The 17076-nt window shown below is 41.1% G+C and overlaps 2 protein-coding genes across 2 annotated transcripts; both read right to left on the bottom strand.

Annotated features, from left to right (window-relative positions):
* Positions 1–3060: 3060 nt before the first annotated feature.
* On the bottom strand, positions 3061–3459 carry LOC138885780 (uncharacterized). Its single transcript, XM_070166759.1, has one exon. It carries the CDS (start codon positions 3457–3459, stop codon positions 3061–3063), a length of 399 nt encoding a protein of 132 aa, XP_070022860.1.
* Positions 3460–8062: 4603 nt separating this feature from the next.
* LOC138885781 (uncharacterized) lies at positions 8063–9060 on the bottom strand. The gene is made up of 2 exons (XM_070166760.1): positions 8834–9060; positions 8063–8762 (listed from the first exon to the last, which is right to left on the bottom strand). The coding sequence occupies exons 1-2, from the start codon at positions 9058–9060 to the stop codon at positions 8063–8065; spliced, it is 927 nt and encodes a 308-aa protein (XP_070022861.1).
* Between the last annotated feature and the right edge of the window lie 8016 nt (positions 9061–17076).

Genomic DNA, 17076 nt, shown 5'->3' on the forward strand with positions numbered 1-17076 from the left:
GTACTTCTACTCAGAACTATGAGCTGGATCCCCCTAGGTGAAACGATTCTACCTGAGTTAAGCTATGTAAAATATCCTGAGTGAAGAGCACTTCTACTCGGAACTATGAGCTGGATCCCCCTAGGCAAAACAATTCTACCTAAGTTAAGCTGCGTAAAACAACCTTAGCGAAGAGTACTTCTACTCGGAACTATGAGCTGGATCTCCCTAGGCAAAACGGTTCTACCTGAGTTAAGCTACGTAAAACAACCTGAGCGAAGAGTACTTCTACTCGGAACTATGAGCTGGATCCCCCTAGGCGAAGGGATTCTACCTGAGTTAAGCTACGTAAATGGGAGGTGTGAACAATAGTGATGCATGCTGAAAATAAAAGAAAATGGAGATTTTAAGGAGCCTACGTTTGGTGACATTCGTTCTTTTAGAATCGCCATTCTGCAGTGCTTTGTTCCTGTTTCAAACAAAGAAAATTTGTGAGTTTTCAAAGTGGTTGGTTTGTGGCCTTGATGCCCTAAGTAGTATGATTCATGGCCACTGCTGTCGAAGAACTGATTTGTCAGCACGATACCAAGATGCTCGGCTGCTCTGTATCATTTTCTGGAGACCTTGGCTTTCCAATGTTGCCCCCAGGTTTTTCATATCCAGATGTCCATGGTACCGCTACCTTTGTCTCTAAGGCAACACAATTCTTCTTTAAAATCAAACTCAGTTGTCTTGCACCCAGTATCAGTTTGTGTCCGTAGTGCTTATCAACTTTTCTCATGAAGCAGGTCCTGTTCATGCGACTTTTCAGTTTCTTTGAAACACTTTGTTCACCTTAATGAATGAGATCACAGATGGATTCATGCCTTCGTCAATGCCATATATGCCCTAAATTGTGCTCGATATTACGTGAATATTGTAGCTAGTTTTGCAGTCATTTCTTTGCTTCACTTTTGATGCAGGATTAGATCGAAAGGGACTCAAAGAAAAACTATGGGTAAAAACAGAATAATAATTAAAAGTAAAGAAAAAAAAGAATTGTGCTTAAACAAAAGGTGTCCCTTTCGGGGAAAGGAATAGGGAGACTTATCTGGAGGTATGTGCCGACTTCAATGAATCATGACATGTATTTTGGACTGGACGCCTGATCCGTCTAAGCTGTCTAATTCTCAAAATCCGCCGCAAACGTTCAGCTTGAATTTGTCTTGGTTGTGCTCATGCCGGAGAATCAAAGGCCCTCATTTGGCTAGTAGCTCCTTTTGCAGGTTTTCGCTAACTAACCTCTATCATTTCTCTACTAACCGTCCCCTTATGGTGCCCATCTAGGTTTTCACCAATAATACTCTCTCATTTCTTTGCTCACTGTCGCCTTATAGTGCCCGTACGAGTTTTTACTGATAAGACTCTCTCATTTCTTTTTTTTCTTTTTTCTTTTTGACTAAGATACTGCATAAGGGAGGTTACCCAATGCCTTTGGCATGGAGACTTCAAACATTCTCAAAAAAAATCAATCAGAAGTTCTTGAAAGGTAAAAAGGCAAAATGAACCTTGAACTGAATTAAAAATTTTGGAACCATTTTTACAGAAAAACCGTGAAATAAAACAAATTTCTGCCCCAGTTTTGGAGTATTAGGAATATGGATTTTTTTTTAATGGGACCGAACCCAGGGTAAGGCTGCCTACGTATCCTTTCGGAATCAGGTCGGACGTAGTTCAATAACTCAGAGATTTGTTGTTTGTTTTTTTTATTTACAAGTACACAAGTTCTAAAAAGTGAGAAACAAGGAAGACAAATACGGCTTAAAAGGATTAACAGAAGGGGTTACACCTATTTGGAATAGCGAGCAAATGATTGCCTTCGTCACTTCAATCTGAGAAAATCAATGCGTGAAAATTCTACAGTGGGTATATATTAGACATAATATCTTTTGACTGCATCTGCGTTAATAGCCATGTCTGGTACCCGTCCCTCTTCATATACCAAGTGCAAGGCCCCTTTTGGTAACACTTTCTTGATGATGTAGGGTCCTTTCCAGTTCGGGGTAAACTTTCCTTTAGCTTCTACCTAGTGCGGAAGGATGCATTTCAAAACCAGCTGGCCTACCTCAAACTGCCTTGGGCGCACTTTCTTATTGTAAGCGCGTGCCATTCTTTGCTAGTATAATTAGCCGAAACACACTGTTGCTAGTCGTTTTTCATCGATCAATATTAGTTGTTCTAATCGGGTCATGACCCACTCAGTGTCTTCAATCTCTGATTCCACAATAATGCGAAGAGAGGGAATTTCAACTTTAGCGGGTATTACAACTTCAGTTCCATATACAAGCAGATACAGAGTTGCACCAACAGACGTGCGAACAGTCGAGCAGTATCCCAAAAGAGCAAAAGACAACTTTTCATGCCATTGCCTGGAACCCTGGATCATCTTCCTGAGAATCTTCTTGATGTTCTTGTTTACCGCTTCAACGGCTCCATTAGCTTTTCGCCGGTAAGGGATAGAATGGCGATGCATGATTTTAAATTGTTCGCATACGTCCTTCATCAAATGACTATTTAGATTGGCTGCATTGTCAGTGATAATGGTCTTTGGTATACCAAAGCGACAGATGATGTTAGAATGAACAAAGTCTACCACTTCTTTCTTGGTGACTGCTTTGAAAGTGACGGCCTCCACCCACTTGGTGAAGTAATCAATTGCATCCAAAATGAATCTATGCCCATTTGAAGCCTTTGGCTCGATCGGTCCAATGACATCCATTCCCCAAGCAACGAAAGGCCAAGGAGAGGACATGGGATGCAACTCCGAAGGAGGCAAGTGAATCAGGTCACCATGAATCTGGCATTGGTGACACTTGCGAACAAATCTGAAGCAATCTCGCTCCATAGTAAGCCAATAATACCCTGCCTGCAAAATCTTCTTCGCCAAAACATATCCATTCATGTGAGGTCCGCATACCCCCGAATGCACTTAACTCATGATCCGCTCTGCTTCTGTAGCATCTATGCATCTCAACAAGTTTAAATCTAGGGTCCTCTTGTACAGAATTTCCCCATTCAGGAAGAAACCACTGGCGAGCCACCTTATAGTTCTTTTTTATCTCCTTTAGCATGCTCTGGATATTCTTTTGTTTTTAGGAATCGTTTTATGTCATGATACCATGGTTCACTATCTGGTTCTGTCTCAATTGTATTGCAGTAACCGTGTTGATTCTGAATTTGGATTTCTAGTGGATCAATATGAGTGTTGCCTGGATAAGGGAGCTTCGAGGCTAAAGTAGCTAAGGCATCGGCTAGCTCATTGTGAAACTTGGGAACGTACCTGAACTCGATGGATTTGAATCTTTTGCTCAACTCTTGCACACATTGTTTGTACGGAATAAGCTTGATGTCCCGAGTCTCCCATTCGTCTTGGGCTTGCCGAATAAGCAAGTCAGAATCTCCCAAAACCAATAGTTCATGCACATCCAAATCGATGGCCATTTTTAAACCCATGATACAAGCTTCGTATTCTGCCATATTATTGGTACAAAAAAACTAAAGTCGGGCCGTTGCAGGGTAATGATGTCCAATAGGTGAGATGAGGATTGCCCCGATCCCAACTCCTTTGATATTAATAGCCCCATCAAAATACATTTTCCATATAGGGTGATCGTCTGGAACCACTTCCTCTATTGAGTTGACCTCTTCGTCTGGGAAGTATGTGTTAAGTGGCATGTACTCATCATCAACTGGTTTCTCTGCCAAATGATCTGCCAAAGCCTGTGCTTTCATCGCGGTGCAAGTGACATAGACGATGTCGAACTCTGTGAGCAGGATTTGCCATTTTGCGAGCCTGCCAGTGGGCATTGGCTTTTGGAATATGTACTTCAAAGGATCCATTCTAGATATGAGGTAAGTAGTGTAGGCCAAAAAATAATGTCTCAGCTTCTGAGCGACCCAAGTCAAGGCACAACATGTCCTTTCTAGAAGGGTGTACTTAACCTCATAACTGGTGAACTTCTTGGTCAAATAATAAATTGCCTGTTCCTTTTTGCCTGTTGCATCATGTTGCCCCAGAACGCATCCAAAGGAATTATCCATCACCGATAGATATAAAAACAAAGGCCTACCATGTATAGGTGGGACCAGTACAAGGGGTTTTGACAGATAATCTTTGATCCTGTCCAAAGATTTTTGGCAATCGTCCGTCCACTTGATAGCGGCATCCTTTTTCAACAACTTAAAGATGGGATCGCACGTGGTTGTGAGCTGAGCAATGAACCTACTGATGTAGTTCAACCTCCCGAGAAAACTCATGACTTCCTTTTTGTTCTTCGGGAGTGGCAGATCTTGAATGGACTTTATCTTAGATGGATCCAGTTCTATGCCTCTCCGGATGACTATAAAACCGAGGAGTTTCCCAGATGGACCCCAAATGCACACTTGGCTGGATTAAGCTTAAGGTCATACCTTCGAAGCCGTTTGAAGAACTTTTTCAAATCACACACATGATCAGCCTGTGTCTTTGATTTTATGATGATATCATCGACATATACTTCAATCTCTTTGTGTATCATGTCGTGAAAAATGGTGGTCATGGCCCTCATGTAAGTTGCCCCTGCATTCTATAAACCGAATGGCATGACCCTGTAACAATAAGTACCCCATGGAGTGGTGAAAACGGTCTTTTCTGCATCATCCTCATCCATTATAATTTGGTGGTACCCAGCATAGCAATCCACGAATGATTGTATCTCATGCTTTGCACAATTATCTACAAGAATGTGGATATTTGGTAAAGGAAAATTATCCTTTGGACTTGCTTTGTCCAGGTCCCTGTAGTCAACACAGACTCTGGTCTTTCCATCCTTCTTCGGCATAGGCACAACATTAGCCACCCAGGTGGTGTATCGGACAGCTCTGACCACATTGGCGCTCAGTTGCTTCATTATTTCCTCTTTGATTTTGTCACTCACGTCTGTTTTAAATTTTCGTTACTTTTGTTGGACTGGTGGAAAATCAGGATACATAGGAAGCTTATGAACCACTATATCAACACTTAAACCCGGCATATCGTCGTAAGACCAAGCAAACACATCTCTATATTCAAATAAAAGTTGAATCAAGTCATCTCTGGTTTTTTGTTCAGTGTGAATGCTTATCTTCGTTTCTCTGACTTCTTCATGACTTCCGATATTAATCGGCTCAGTTTCATTGAGGTTAGGCTTAGACTTGTTTTCAAATTGTTCCAACTCTCTTTTTATTTCCTCAACAACCTCATCTTCATCATATTCAACCTCTTGATGCATTATTTCGATATTAGATAGCTTTTTAAGATCTGGGCGTGAATTCCGCATGCATGTCATGTTATTAAAGCCCACATTAACAAAACTGAAATGGAAATAAAATGACAAGAATTAGGAAAAAGAAAAGATACGAAACTTAATAAGAAACTGAACTGCATTTCATTGAATTCGAAAGGATAGAAGAGTTAACATCAAAACATAACAATCATACTGAGATGTTTGGATTACAACCCTGAAAGTAACCCAAAATACAAAAAAGAAGCTGCAAAAGCAAACTACCAAGACTCCTTCCTTGTGGGGAGAGGAGTTGCTTCCCAGTTGGTAAGCATGGTGTTTGGGTCAATTAGTTGCATATCGGCATGACTAGTGCCTTCACCAACCTGGATCATATTCACTTCAGAAAATATCTGGCTGAGGCCATGGCAAATTTCATTAATGTTTGCATGCGCCGAGGAATTTTGACCCTTTTGGAGTCGTGGCTTGATAAAAGTGTAGAAAATGTAAGGGATAGGTTGTCGCAAGACCCATCCATACTTTTTGCGGTGTTTGACTTTGTTTTTGCCTGCTTGTGTTGGCCTGAAGCCTAAGACAAAAGAATCCTGGTTTCTAAATGGAGAAATAGACTCCGAAATTCCTTGCAATGATGCCCAAGCCTTTTCCTGGCTCATAACCTTGTCTCAACATAACTGCAGCCATCATTACAAATGTGGCGGAAAGACGAGGATGCAGAATGGGCTTTCCTTCCTTAACATGGTCCACATCAACCATTTCAAAAGCCTGATAGACAATGGACTCATACCTTTCCTTGGCCTCAATACAGGGGATTAACGGGTCTTTATAAATGGGAGACTCGTCTTCCCCGTGGACAATAATTTCTTGTCTGTCATGTTCGAATTTGAGCATTTGATGCAAGGTGGACGACACAACTCAGGCCGTATGGATCCATGGCCTTCCAAGAAGAAAATTATAAGAAGTGGCCATGTCCACTACTTGGAAGACAATCTCAAAGTCAACCGGCCCAATCATCATGGTAAGGTTGATCTCCCCAATGGTATCTCTTGCTGAGCCATCAAAGGCCTGGATGCGAACATTGCTGGGTCAGATTCTATCTGTATTGATCTTCATGCTTTGCAAGGTAGAGAGAGGGCATACATCTACACTTGAGCCTCAATCAACCATGACTCGCTTTACATAATGCCCCTCACATTTGACCATCAAGTTCAAAACCCTATTGTGCCCGGCTCCCTCCTCGGGAAGTTCATCATCAGTAAAGGAGATTCTGTTCACCTCAAAAATTTGTTGGCCATCTTCTCTAACTGATTCACTGTGGTCTCCTCTGAGATATGTGCCTCGTTCTGGACCTTAATTATTACATGGGCATGCTCTTTGGTATGTATGAGGAGATAGTAGAGAAATTTGGGCAGGAGTCTTTCTTAGCTGGTCAATGATTGAGTAATCCTGAACTTTCATCTTTTTCAAAAACTCTTTCGCCTCTGCTTTAGTGACTGGTTTCTTTATTGGCAATTGGCCTTCTCTGATTTTCTTGGCCTTCCTCAGCTCTTCTGGAGAGTAACACCTCCCCGATCAAGTCAAACCTCCAGTTTTCCCCACTTTCTCTATGATTTCCTTGCCTTTGTAGGTCATCACAGTTTTGTTGTTGTTCCAAGGAGTGGTTTCTGTGTTGGTCACAGGGGGTTGCAGGGCAGGTTTGATTATGATCGGCTCTATTATACCTTTCGTACCTCCCTACTTCTTCCTTGTGACAGGGTGGCCTCCAAGTACATATAACCTTGGGCTTGGAACACTGTAGAGAACTTCCAACCTCAAGATTTTCGGAACAAATAAAGTTGCCTTATTTGAGCTCTGGGCGCCTTTCACAATCAATGGCACATCTTGGCTGGGACTTACTTCCAGACCTATTCCTTCTTGAATTGCACCCACTGTCATTTCTACTCGACCGATCGGCTTGTATTCTTGATCTTAGCCAATCATTCCCACAAAATGAACATCATTGTGTGCTGGTAACAGGTTACTTGTCACATTAGGAGGGTCCTCGCCATTCGTTACTATAACCAATTTTTCAGAAATGAGCCTCTCTACGGCTCTTTTCAGAGTCCAACAGTCATCAGCGCTATGCCCCGGGGCACCTGAATGATATTCACATCTAGCATTCGCTTGAAATCCATGTGAATCAGGATGCATATGATGGGGAGCGATAGGTCTAATCACGCCTATTTGCTTCAGTTTCTGGAATAGACTAGAGTATGATTTGGCCAATGGAGTGAATTTTTCTGCTGGCCTCTGCTCTCGACCATAATCCTGCTTGGGACGAGCATTGTAGGGTGCCCAAAAATTTTGCTGCTGAGGTCGGGGGGCCCTTGGAGCTGGTGTCCGTACCTGCTGATTGGGAGGCCGAACATATGATTGAGAATTGAACACTGTATATTGTGGTGGGCCCACAGAGTATTGAGGAATTAGCGGGGGGTAATAATGTTGAGGGTAGCTATATTGCCCCTACTGAACTTGCACATAAGGGTGTGATGCCCCTCTTTGAACTTTCCTAGATATCGAAGTCATCATGGACCCTTCATCTCTCTTCTTTCTATTTGCCAAACCCCCCGACCCATTTTGGATAGCTTGGGTGGTGGCTTTGAGAGCAGCATAACTTACAATTCTGCCAGTCTTAAGGCCATTTTCGACCATATCCCCTATTTTGATTGCTTCTGCAAAAGGTCTACCCATCATGGACATCATGTTCTGAAAGTAATCAGGCTCTTGAGCCTCTAGAAAAACAGTGATCAACTCGTGGTATCCGTGGGTGGCTTAACTCTAGCCGCTTGCTCCCTCCACTTGATGGCATACTCCCTAAAACTTTTGGTTGGCTTTTTTTTCATATTGGAGAAGGAATTACGATCCGGCGCAATATCAATGTTGTACTGAAATTGTTTGATGAAGGCCTGGGCCATGTCATCCCAAACATGCCAGTGAGAGATATCTTGGTCAATGAACCATTCGGAAGCTACCCCCACAAGGCTTTCTCTAAAATAAGCCATCAGCAACTCTTCTTTTCCTCCTGCACCCCTCAGTTGGTTGCAGTACCTTTTCAAGTGGGCGATAGGGTCGCCATGTCCATCATATTTCTCAAATTTTGGAGTCTTGAACCCTCGTGGCAAATGGATGTGAGGGAACATGAATAGATCACTGAATGAAACACTTTTTTGACCACCTAGTCCCTGTATATTCTTTACATTCTGTTCAAGAATTTTCATTTTCCTGGACATCTCATCTGGCTCAACCGTCGTGGCAAGCTTTTCATTTTCCACTGGTGACTCGTACTGAGGAGTCTGATTGTATGGGGCCGAGACCCCGAAAGCCATATTTGGAGGGTAGTATTGGCCATCATAAGCATGAGATGGTGGCTCATTATTTGGCCTCGTTACAGGAGGTGGTGGCGGGATTGTATATACTGGTGTTCCAGACACGACGAGAGGGGTGTTCCTGACTGGTGCGACTGGAGGTCACAATTAGAGGTACTAGGGGCAGCATGGAGGCTGTAGTTTGGCACATACCTTGGTGGTAGAATGTGATCTCTCGTTGCATGGAGCGGTGTTTGAGTAGCCTGGGGTATGGTGGAAGTTCCCTCTGAAGGACCCTGGTGTGGAGGTCGACCGGAAACCCAAGCTTGATATACATCTGACAGTTGCTGTCTCAATTTTCTTATCTCCTCTGACTCTTGCTCAACTAACTGACCCTGCGGATTGTCACTAACCAACTCGATTTCATCACTGTTATCCATTACCACTGCTCCCTTATATCTTGTGAAGTAATGATGTGTTGTCAGTTTCAACACAAACCAACCACCTTAAGCTTACTAATAAGAGGTAACAAATATGTTAGGGTTAAGCATTTTACATATAGGAATCACACATAGATATGCTATGCTCCTAAAATATTACCATCTCTAACATGCTTTTGGAAGGCTTCATGTTTCATTCCGGCTTATCAGCTTGTTGCTTATTGACACTGTTATTTCCTTCTCTTTTTTCCGTATTTTTTCTTCTCCTTATTTTGATCCCTTACTTTAGAGTCAAAAAAAAATATTTGATGAAAATACATATCATGTCGCCGCATGAATCAGATCATTATGTAGTTTAGGTACATGACCGTTTTTTTACAAAACAAATATCTTTTGGGTTCATTTAAACAAAAATCTTTTTCATTGATTTTCAATATAATTTTTTTGATACAAGACTGAAAAAGCAAGAGTTACATAAAGATAAACAAAACTAAACCTGACTTAAATAGACTTTTTAGGATAAAAGATAAAACAACAAGACTAAAAACACCAAAAGACTCTTACAGACTCAAAAACAACAAAAGCATAATGAAAAAGGACTGATAACTAAAAGAAGACTTTGATCTCTACAGCAGAATCCGCCAGCATCACTGTAATCAAGGTTCTTGTTCCTGCGGTTGACCGCCAACATTGTGGTATATCCTCTCCAAGTCTGCAGATATATGACGAGCAACGTTCAATGATACTTCTACAAACTGCTCGGGCGTCATTCCCTGGCAACTCCTGCATGCTCTTGAGGTATATGTGGCTACCTCGAGGATCTTTCCCTTAATGTATTACTGAGCCACATGCAACTCTTGATTTTGCTGACCACGGGTCTCAGCTAGATCCAGCGCATCACGCTCGCGGTCCAAGGCCATATCTTTCTGGCGCCGAACTTCTAGCGACTCCGCTTCTAACTGATTGATCACCTTTTGGTAGTGGTGTCTTTCTATTTCAAACTCTGCAATCTGGCTCTCCTTGCTTGACTCAACTCCCCCTATTTGATCCCTTAGACCTTGGATTAATGGAGCAAAACCTCTACGCTCATGATCACGGACTACCCTGAACTGGGCTTCTTTCTCTTCTTGTTGCTGAGCGGTTGTGACTATGTTCTTCTTTCGAATTTGGGCTTTGAGTGCTTGCTTCTTTCGTGCCCACTGAGCCTTTTCCCACTCAAAATCAACCTGTTGTATGTCCATGGCTATCTCCAGAATACCCTTATCTTCTTGTAAAATGTCAATACGAGATTGTAACTCTTGTGCCAGTTCCCTTTTGGTTTCTCTATCTTTAGCCTCGATCTCCTCTTCCCAATCAACTGCATGCCGTATGGATCTTTCTGTCCTTTGCTCGGGGATAGCCTGGTTGTGAAACCACTCAAGGTATGCGAGACTTACCTCCCCACGTTCACGATCAGCTACCATCTCGTCCAAATCAGAAAATCGACTACCAAACCAAACCTTTTGCGCATCTGACTCCCTTGGAGGTTCCTCTCCCTTGAATTCCCACACGAACGGGTGCATGTCCTCAATTGGGGCCCTCTTTTGCTCTCTCCCTAGCTGGCGCATGACTCGTAGGGGCACGTAGGATTGGAAACCTCTGAAATCCATGAGTATGAAGAAGGGGCGATACGTCGACATATACATGACCCTAGTAGAAAGGAACCAATAACAGTTCCAAGTGATTCTATCAGAATTCAATGAACCAAGTAATTTCCGCCAGGCCCTCACCCTCTCTGGAAGATGACAACTTGCGGCCCTGTTTGGGTGACATCCAATGTAATTCAGCCAGTTTTCATTGAAATTTATTACTATTGGATGATGATAAAGATGCTCTATGAACCACATCTGCAGTAGAATGGCATCCCTTGAAGTAATCTTCACCCTCTTGACAGTGTGTCAAAGCTCGAAAAATATCTCCCAAAATCATGGGAAGAATGGTATGATCCTCGCTACTTTGCAAATACGAGACTACCGCAACCAATCGAATTCTGATGCACCCACCACGCTCTGGAAAGACCATGATCCCTAGAAATGATATCATGAACGCGAATTCTGTGCCCGAGAAGTTCTCAAACCCTTTCTCGTCCCCAAATCTATCATAAAGATATTCCGACGGAACCCAACCTTCGTTTAAGCAAATCATTGGAATTCAACGGAGGCATAACTTCTTTAAAAATATGTTTACACCAACTTTTCTCGGAGCAGCAGGCTTTTTCCCACGAAGGTCTCTCCCCAATCTGATGAACCCACCTAATTCTTCCAATGTGGGCATCATTTCACAAACTTTGAACCTGAAGACATTATTCGTGGGGTTATAAAAACCCACTAGAGCCTCGATTAAATCTCTGTTAGGCTTAATTCCCATGATGTTTGTGAGGAACTTGAGGTGCTTAAATACTCGATTTTGTTCCCATGTAGCAAAACTAGCCCACCAATTACAGAGACTACTCAAGGTCTTATCTCTGATCAAGAACATAGGAGGTCTCTCGTCCCTTACCCTTTTCTGACTGCTTTTTTGTGGAGAACTCATGATGATCCTAAGAATAAGATAAAAAGGGTTAGGACTTACCTAAACTATATGCAAATTATGATCATTCTTTTTTTCTTTTCTTTTTCTCTTTTTTTTGTCAATTTAGGACCCGATCTATTTTTTTTCTTCTTATTATAATATATATATTTTTAAATTACCGGACACAAAAGTTGATAGGATAAAAGCGGGAAAAATGACTACTATTACAAAGACGACCCTTTGATACTTCCATAGAAGGCATAAAGGATGTCTCGGAAAAAACAGCCAAACAGAGGAACAAAATGATAAAACATAGACAAAATAATAAATAAATTTAAAAAAACTATTTTTTCGAAAATGACCCTTTGCTACTCCGAGAGGGGTTCAAAAGCTGTCTAAGCAAATATAACTAGACAAAACTAGATAAAATGACTACTTTTGCGAAAACAGCCTTTCGGTACTTCCGGAAAGGTTTAAAGCTGCTTCGACAAAAATGGCCAGACATGAGGGCAAAATGGTAAAAGGTGAATAAATATAAAGTAGCTATTTTTACAAAAAACGGCCCTTCAGCACTTCCCGAGAAGATTTTAAGGTTGTCTTGGCAAAACAATCGGAACATGAGGGCAAGACAGTAAAAAGGTGGCCAAAATAGGCTCTCTTTTTTTTTCAAGAATTTTATGCTCCCTTTTTTGTTTTGAAAGTGTGGGCTGAACCCGATGGAGGTTGCCTACGTATCTCACATTCGGTGAGAATCAAACTCGCGTAGTTCGATAAAACTGGGTACTTTCCCCCTTTTTTTAATGAAAATTAATCTTTACAACCCACACCAGACTACTACAAAATCTCTTTTTTTTAAAGGTTTATTTGCACTAAACTAGGAGAATTATTTCTCTCTTTTTTTAATTACACTAATTTTTTTTAAAAAAAAGCCGATCGACAATGCAAGTAAGCCTTCCAAATGATGTATCAAGTAGCACATAAGTGAACATGATGGTCTCAAGGAGGATACCTGTCTTATACGGACCCGACCCCTGTGCCGAGTTTCGCTAAGTCAAATGCACATGATGCACATAAAGCGAACCTACTAGGGATATCCGGTATGAGGTATGTTCTTCTAGGTTTAAATCCCGGTGGAGAAGGTATCTAGACTGACTTACTCGAGCAGACAACTCGAGCCGAGGAAGGTCAGTGTACCGGTAGCATTGCTTTCCGACTTAATTGGTGGTGCTCCCCGCCTAAAACATGTGTGACTAAAATCCTTCACCAGGTGACAAGCACCTCAGCTATCTCAAAGAAAGCGAGCTATGTCAAGCAAATGCCCAATTTTTAATTTCAAGAAGACTTAGAGGGGGGTGCGTGAGAAGACAGTTAAATACAGTTCAAATAATATTAAAGCGGTAAATGACAATTAGCAAATTAGGCCCAAACATGCAATAAAAATCAAACAATAAATAAAAGCCAATTATAAAAGTTATTCTATGCTCGAATTCTTGAACCCTGAACTAGAAGTTCTGGGTTCTGGTCCCCAGCAGAGTCGTCAGAGCTGTCACACCCCTTTTCTACCCCCGAGAGAATAAGATATGTGTTTTTTTATCCGATGGGCAATCGCCTAGGGCTAATTTTTATAACTAATAAAATCATAAATAAAATACATTGTCAGGGGGTCTAACATAATGAAATAGATAAACTTTGACGGTTACATGAAACCTATTATCAATATTGAGTTTGAAATTCAACATTGATATTACATTAAATCTAGCATTAGCCAAGTGTTTAAAATGTAGTCCTTCACAGTGAATGTCCCATAATATAGTGTATTTCGACTTTGTTAAATTTATGGAAAATATATCCAAAGTCCAGTATTCAGTCCAGATTGTCTTTAACTACATCTTGTACCTGTCACTGCACTTGCAATAATAGCGTAACTCATTGTGTATTTGTGTGAACCTTTGATTGCCATAAAAGTGTATGTCTTGTTCCATTATTGACTGCATATTACCCCATTATGTCTCAAATTCTTCCTGCATCGAAGGTTGCCATGTTGATTCCCTCTTGAAGAACTGTTGAGCTTTTTGAACATCATTGTTGCTCTATCCAAGCCTTTTTGCTATTACAGAAAGCCTATTACAGATGACTTCTGCGTAGGCGTGCGTTAGCTTGAGATGCTCATAATGATTCGTTGCTGTGCAAAATTTCTAACACCTCGAAAATGCAAGAAGTTTTCCTTTTTTTAGTCTTCCATGGGTAATTGTAATGGCCCATGCTTTGTCCCAAAATTTAGGTGTGCAGAAAACACTACCCAATGTTCCTTTATTTAAAGTCCCAAGTCTCATGAATCCTTTGTGGCTCATGTTCTTGGCATGTGCAACCATGCTTCTAAGCTTTTTACTCCTATCGAGTACTTATCCTCGATCCCCTCCCTTTGTTTAACACACTGAGTGCATTGGATTTGTGTAGGTTGCTGAGTTTGAAAAGTTCTTTATGATGAACTTTAATAAAAGTTCATTATTTCCATACACAACCTGCTATCAGAACCATGCGATGCACTTTGTATCCTTCTGTTGTATTCCTAAAGACTGGTTCCCTGCATGTGCATTTTATTTCCTGTTGTATATTGAAGATATCCACCTACAGATCACTTCTGCAACATTATGAATGTTGGTTTCATCAGTGTTTCTGCTACATTTGACCTCGATGTCATGTGTCCATCCTTTGTGTGTTGTTGAGTTCCCTACACTATTGGATACTTCATGTGCTCGACTATGATGCTGCATTGATGATTTCTTCCTCTTAGCCTTCTGTTTTTCTTTAATGGATTGCCAGTTCAAATAATTGATTTTCCTCAAGCTTATGCATGTCACCTTTCCTCCTTCAAGGGATTGAGAAAAAAGTATTAATACCACCCATATAAGTCGTATTAAGTGACATGGCTTGAGCACAGTATCGATTCCTGCAAAAAAGAACCCAAGGTTAGTAAAATAACATTTGTCGACTTCCTTTCCTCCCCTAGGATTTGAAATCATCCCCTTTGCCCTTGTGTTAACCTCTCCTTCTACTGCCTCGAAGCCTTTACTCTCAGAAATGGACATTGAATTTTGTCTCCATTAACTAGTCTTCTGCCTTGTGTATCCAGATGATGAAAAGAGTGGCATTCTATGACTCCTTGATCAAGAGCATAGTTTTCCAAATGATCAGCTAGCTTGTTCCCCTCTCTACAAATATGTGTTATCCTACCATTGCACAACATTAGCCTCTGCCTTATCTTTTTCACTTCCTCCTCAATAACTTAGGGTGGTTTCCACTCCCTTGTGATGACCTTCTTGAGCAGCATAGAATCAGTTTCTACCCATATGTTATTCATCTCATTAGTCAAACAATGTTTCAGGGCCTCCAAAATTGCCGTTGTTTCTGCTTGAGTGTTTGTCACCTCTTGAATTTCTTTTCCACACGCATAGACCAGATCTCCTTCCTCATTCCTCAAGCAAAAGCCAATTGAACTCCTACCTGGATTACCTTTCGAGGCCATATCAGTGTTAATTTTTGTCCAACCTGTCATAGGGAGTTCCCATAAAACCTTGTTGAACTTCAGTTTGGGAGTGTAGTTCTCCATCATTCTAAGTATATCAGGCCATCTGAATGGTACTCGATCAATGCCTGGCTTCCTTAGTTTAATAAGAGACTGAATAGTATTGCAGACTTGATATACCACTCGATTGGTTGACACTGCCTCACCATGCTTGTTGTTGTTCCTCCTTTTCCATAGTTCCCACACAATTATACTAGGCAGTGCTTGGAATATTGGTTTGAGTCTCGGAATTACCTTTGTTGTCCAGCATTTCACAATAGCCTGATGCAGGGGTAAGCCCTCAAGAGATAATCCAGCATGAGAATAGAAGTAAGACCAAACCTTTAAGGCTGTGAGTGATCGATAGAAAACATGGCTTAATGTCTCTTCCTTTGGCATTACACATCACCAACATTTAGATGGCATGTAGTATCCCATCATTCTAATTACATCATCAAGTGGTAGCTTACCTTTCCACAGTTTCCACATAAAAAATGAGATCTTAAAAGGCAATCCTTTAACCCATATGTTGTCGTATGTAATAGATGGATCTTTCCTTCTCCTCAAATATTCCCAAGCTGACTTAACTGTGAATTGACATCTTGTTTCCAAACACCAGATAGGTTTGTCCAGTTCATCATTCATCGATGGAGCTTGTATGGTGTGCATAATGTGCATAGCTAAGTCACCTGGCAATATTTCTCTGATTTTATGTTCATCCCACTGCCCTTCCACAATAACATCATTCACATTATGGATTGTTTCATCAACTATAAACTCTGGGGGTATTACAAAGTAAAGGGCCCCCAAGCCTGTCCAATTGTGAAACCAAAATAGGGAAGATCCCATTTTTAGTTTCCAGAAAATCAGATGTTCAGTAGAGTCTCTGCATTCCAACATTTTCCTCCAAATGTGTGATCCACCTCTCCAAGGCACAACAGTTGTATGCATCTTCTTCAAATATTTTTGACTCATAAAAGAGCTCCATAAAGATAGCTTAGTCCTAAAGTTCCCCCATAGCTTGCAAAAGAGAGCATTTGACATATCATTTAAGGATCGAAATCCCACTCCTCCTTCATGTTTAGGTAAGCATAAAGTATACCAAGATGCCCAATGTCTAGCTCTACCATCAATAGAATTGCTCCAGTAGAATCTCCCAAATAACTTATGTAGTTTGTTTAAAACATAGGCCGATGGATTTACTGCAGAAAGTAGATGAATTGGCATGGTTTGCAACACACTGCTGATTAGTACTGCCCTTCCTCTGATAGATAATAGTTTCCCTTTCCACGCTTGAAGTTTATCCAGCACTTTTGATATCAAATCTTCATAATACTCCATTTTTCTCCTTTTGTAAAAAATAGGACAACCTAGATAGATGAATGGGAAATCCTTTCTCTGTATACCAGTTATTCCTTCAATCTTCCTAACAATTTCATCGCTTGTAGAATGGTGAACATAAATTGCAGATTTTGCCTTGTTGATTAGTTGTCCAGATGCTGCTTCATAAGCATTTAGAACTTCCATAATCAATCTTAAAGAAGTATCATTTGAGGATGAGAAAATGATTGCATCATCTGCATAAGCAAGATGGTTGATCTTAGGGCTCCACTTCGGTATTCCGAATCCACAAAAGTACAGATTATGATGTAAAGCATTTAGACCCCTTGACATTGCCTCTGCAACCAGTATAAACAATGTAGGTGACAGAGGGCCACCCTGCTTCACCCCTCTGGTTGACTTGAAAAAACCATGTGGTTGGCTATTAACTTGAACTGAATACCAATTGTTTGATACAATCCCAAAAATCAATCCAATAAACCATTCAGAGAATCCCATCTTCCTCATGATCTTTGTGAGAAAAATCCAGAAGAGTCGATCATATGCCATCATCATGTCCA

The sequence above is a fragment of the Nicotiana sylvestris genome, chromosome 2 (genome assembly GCF_000393655.2).
Source record: "Nicotiana sylvestris chromosome 2, ASM39365v2, whole genome shotgun sequence".
Classification (NCBI taxonomy): domain Eukaryota; kingdom Viridiplantae; phylum Streptophyta; class Magnoliopsida; order Solanales; family Solanaceae; genus Nicotiana; species Nicotiana sylvestris.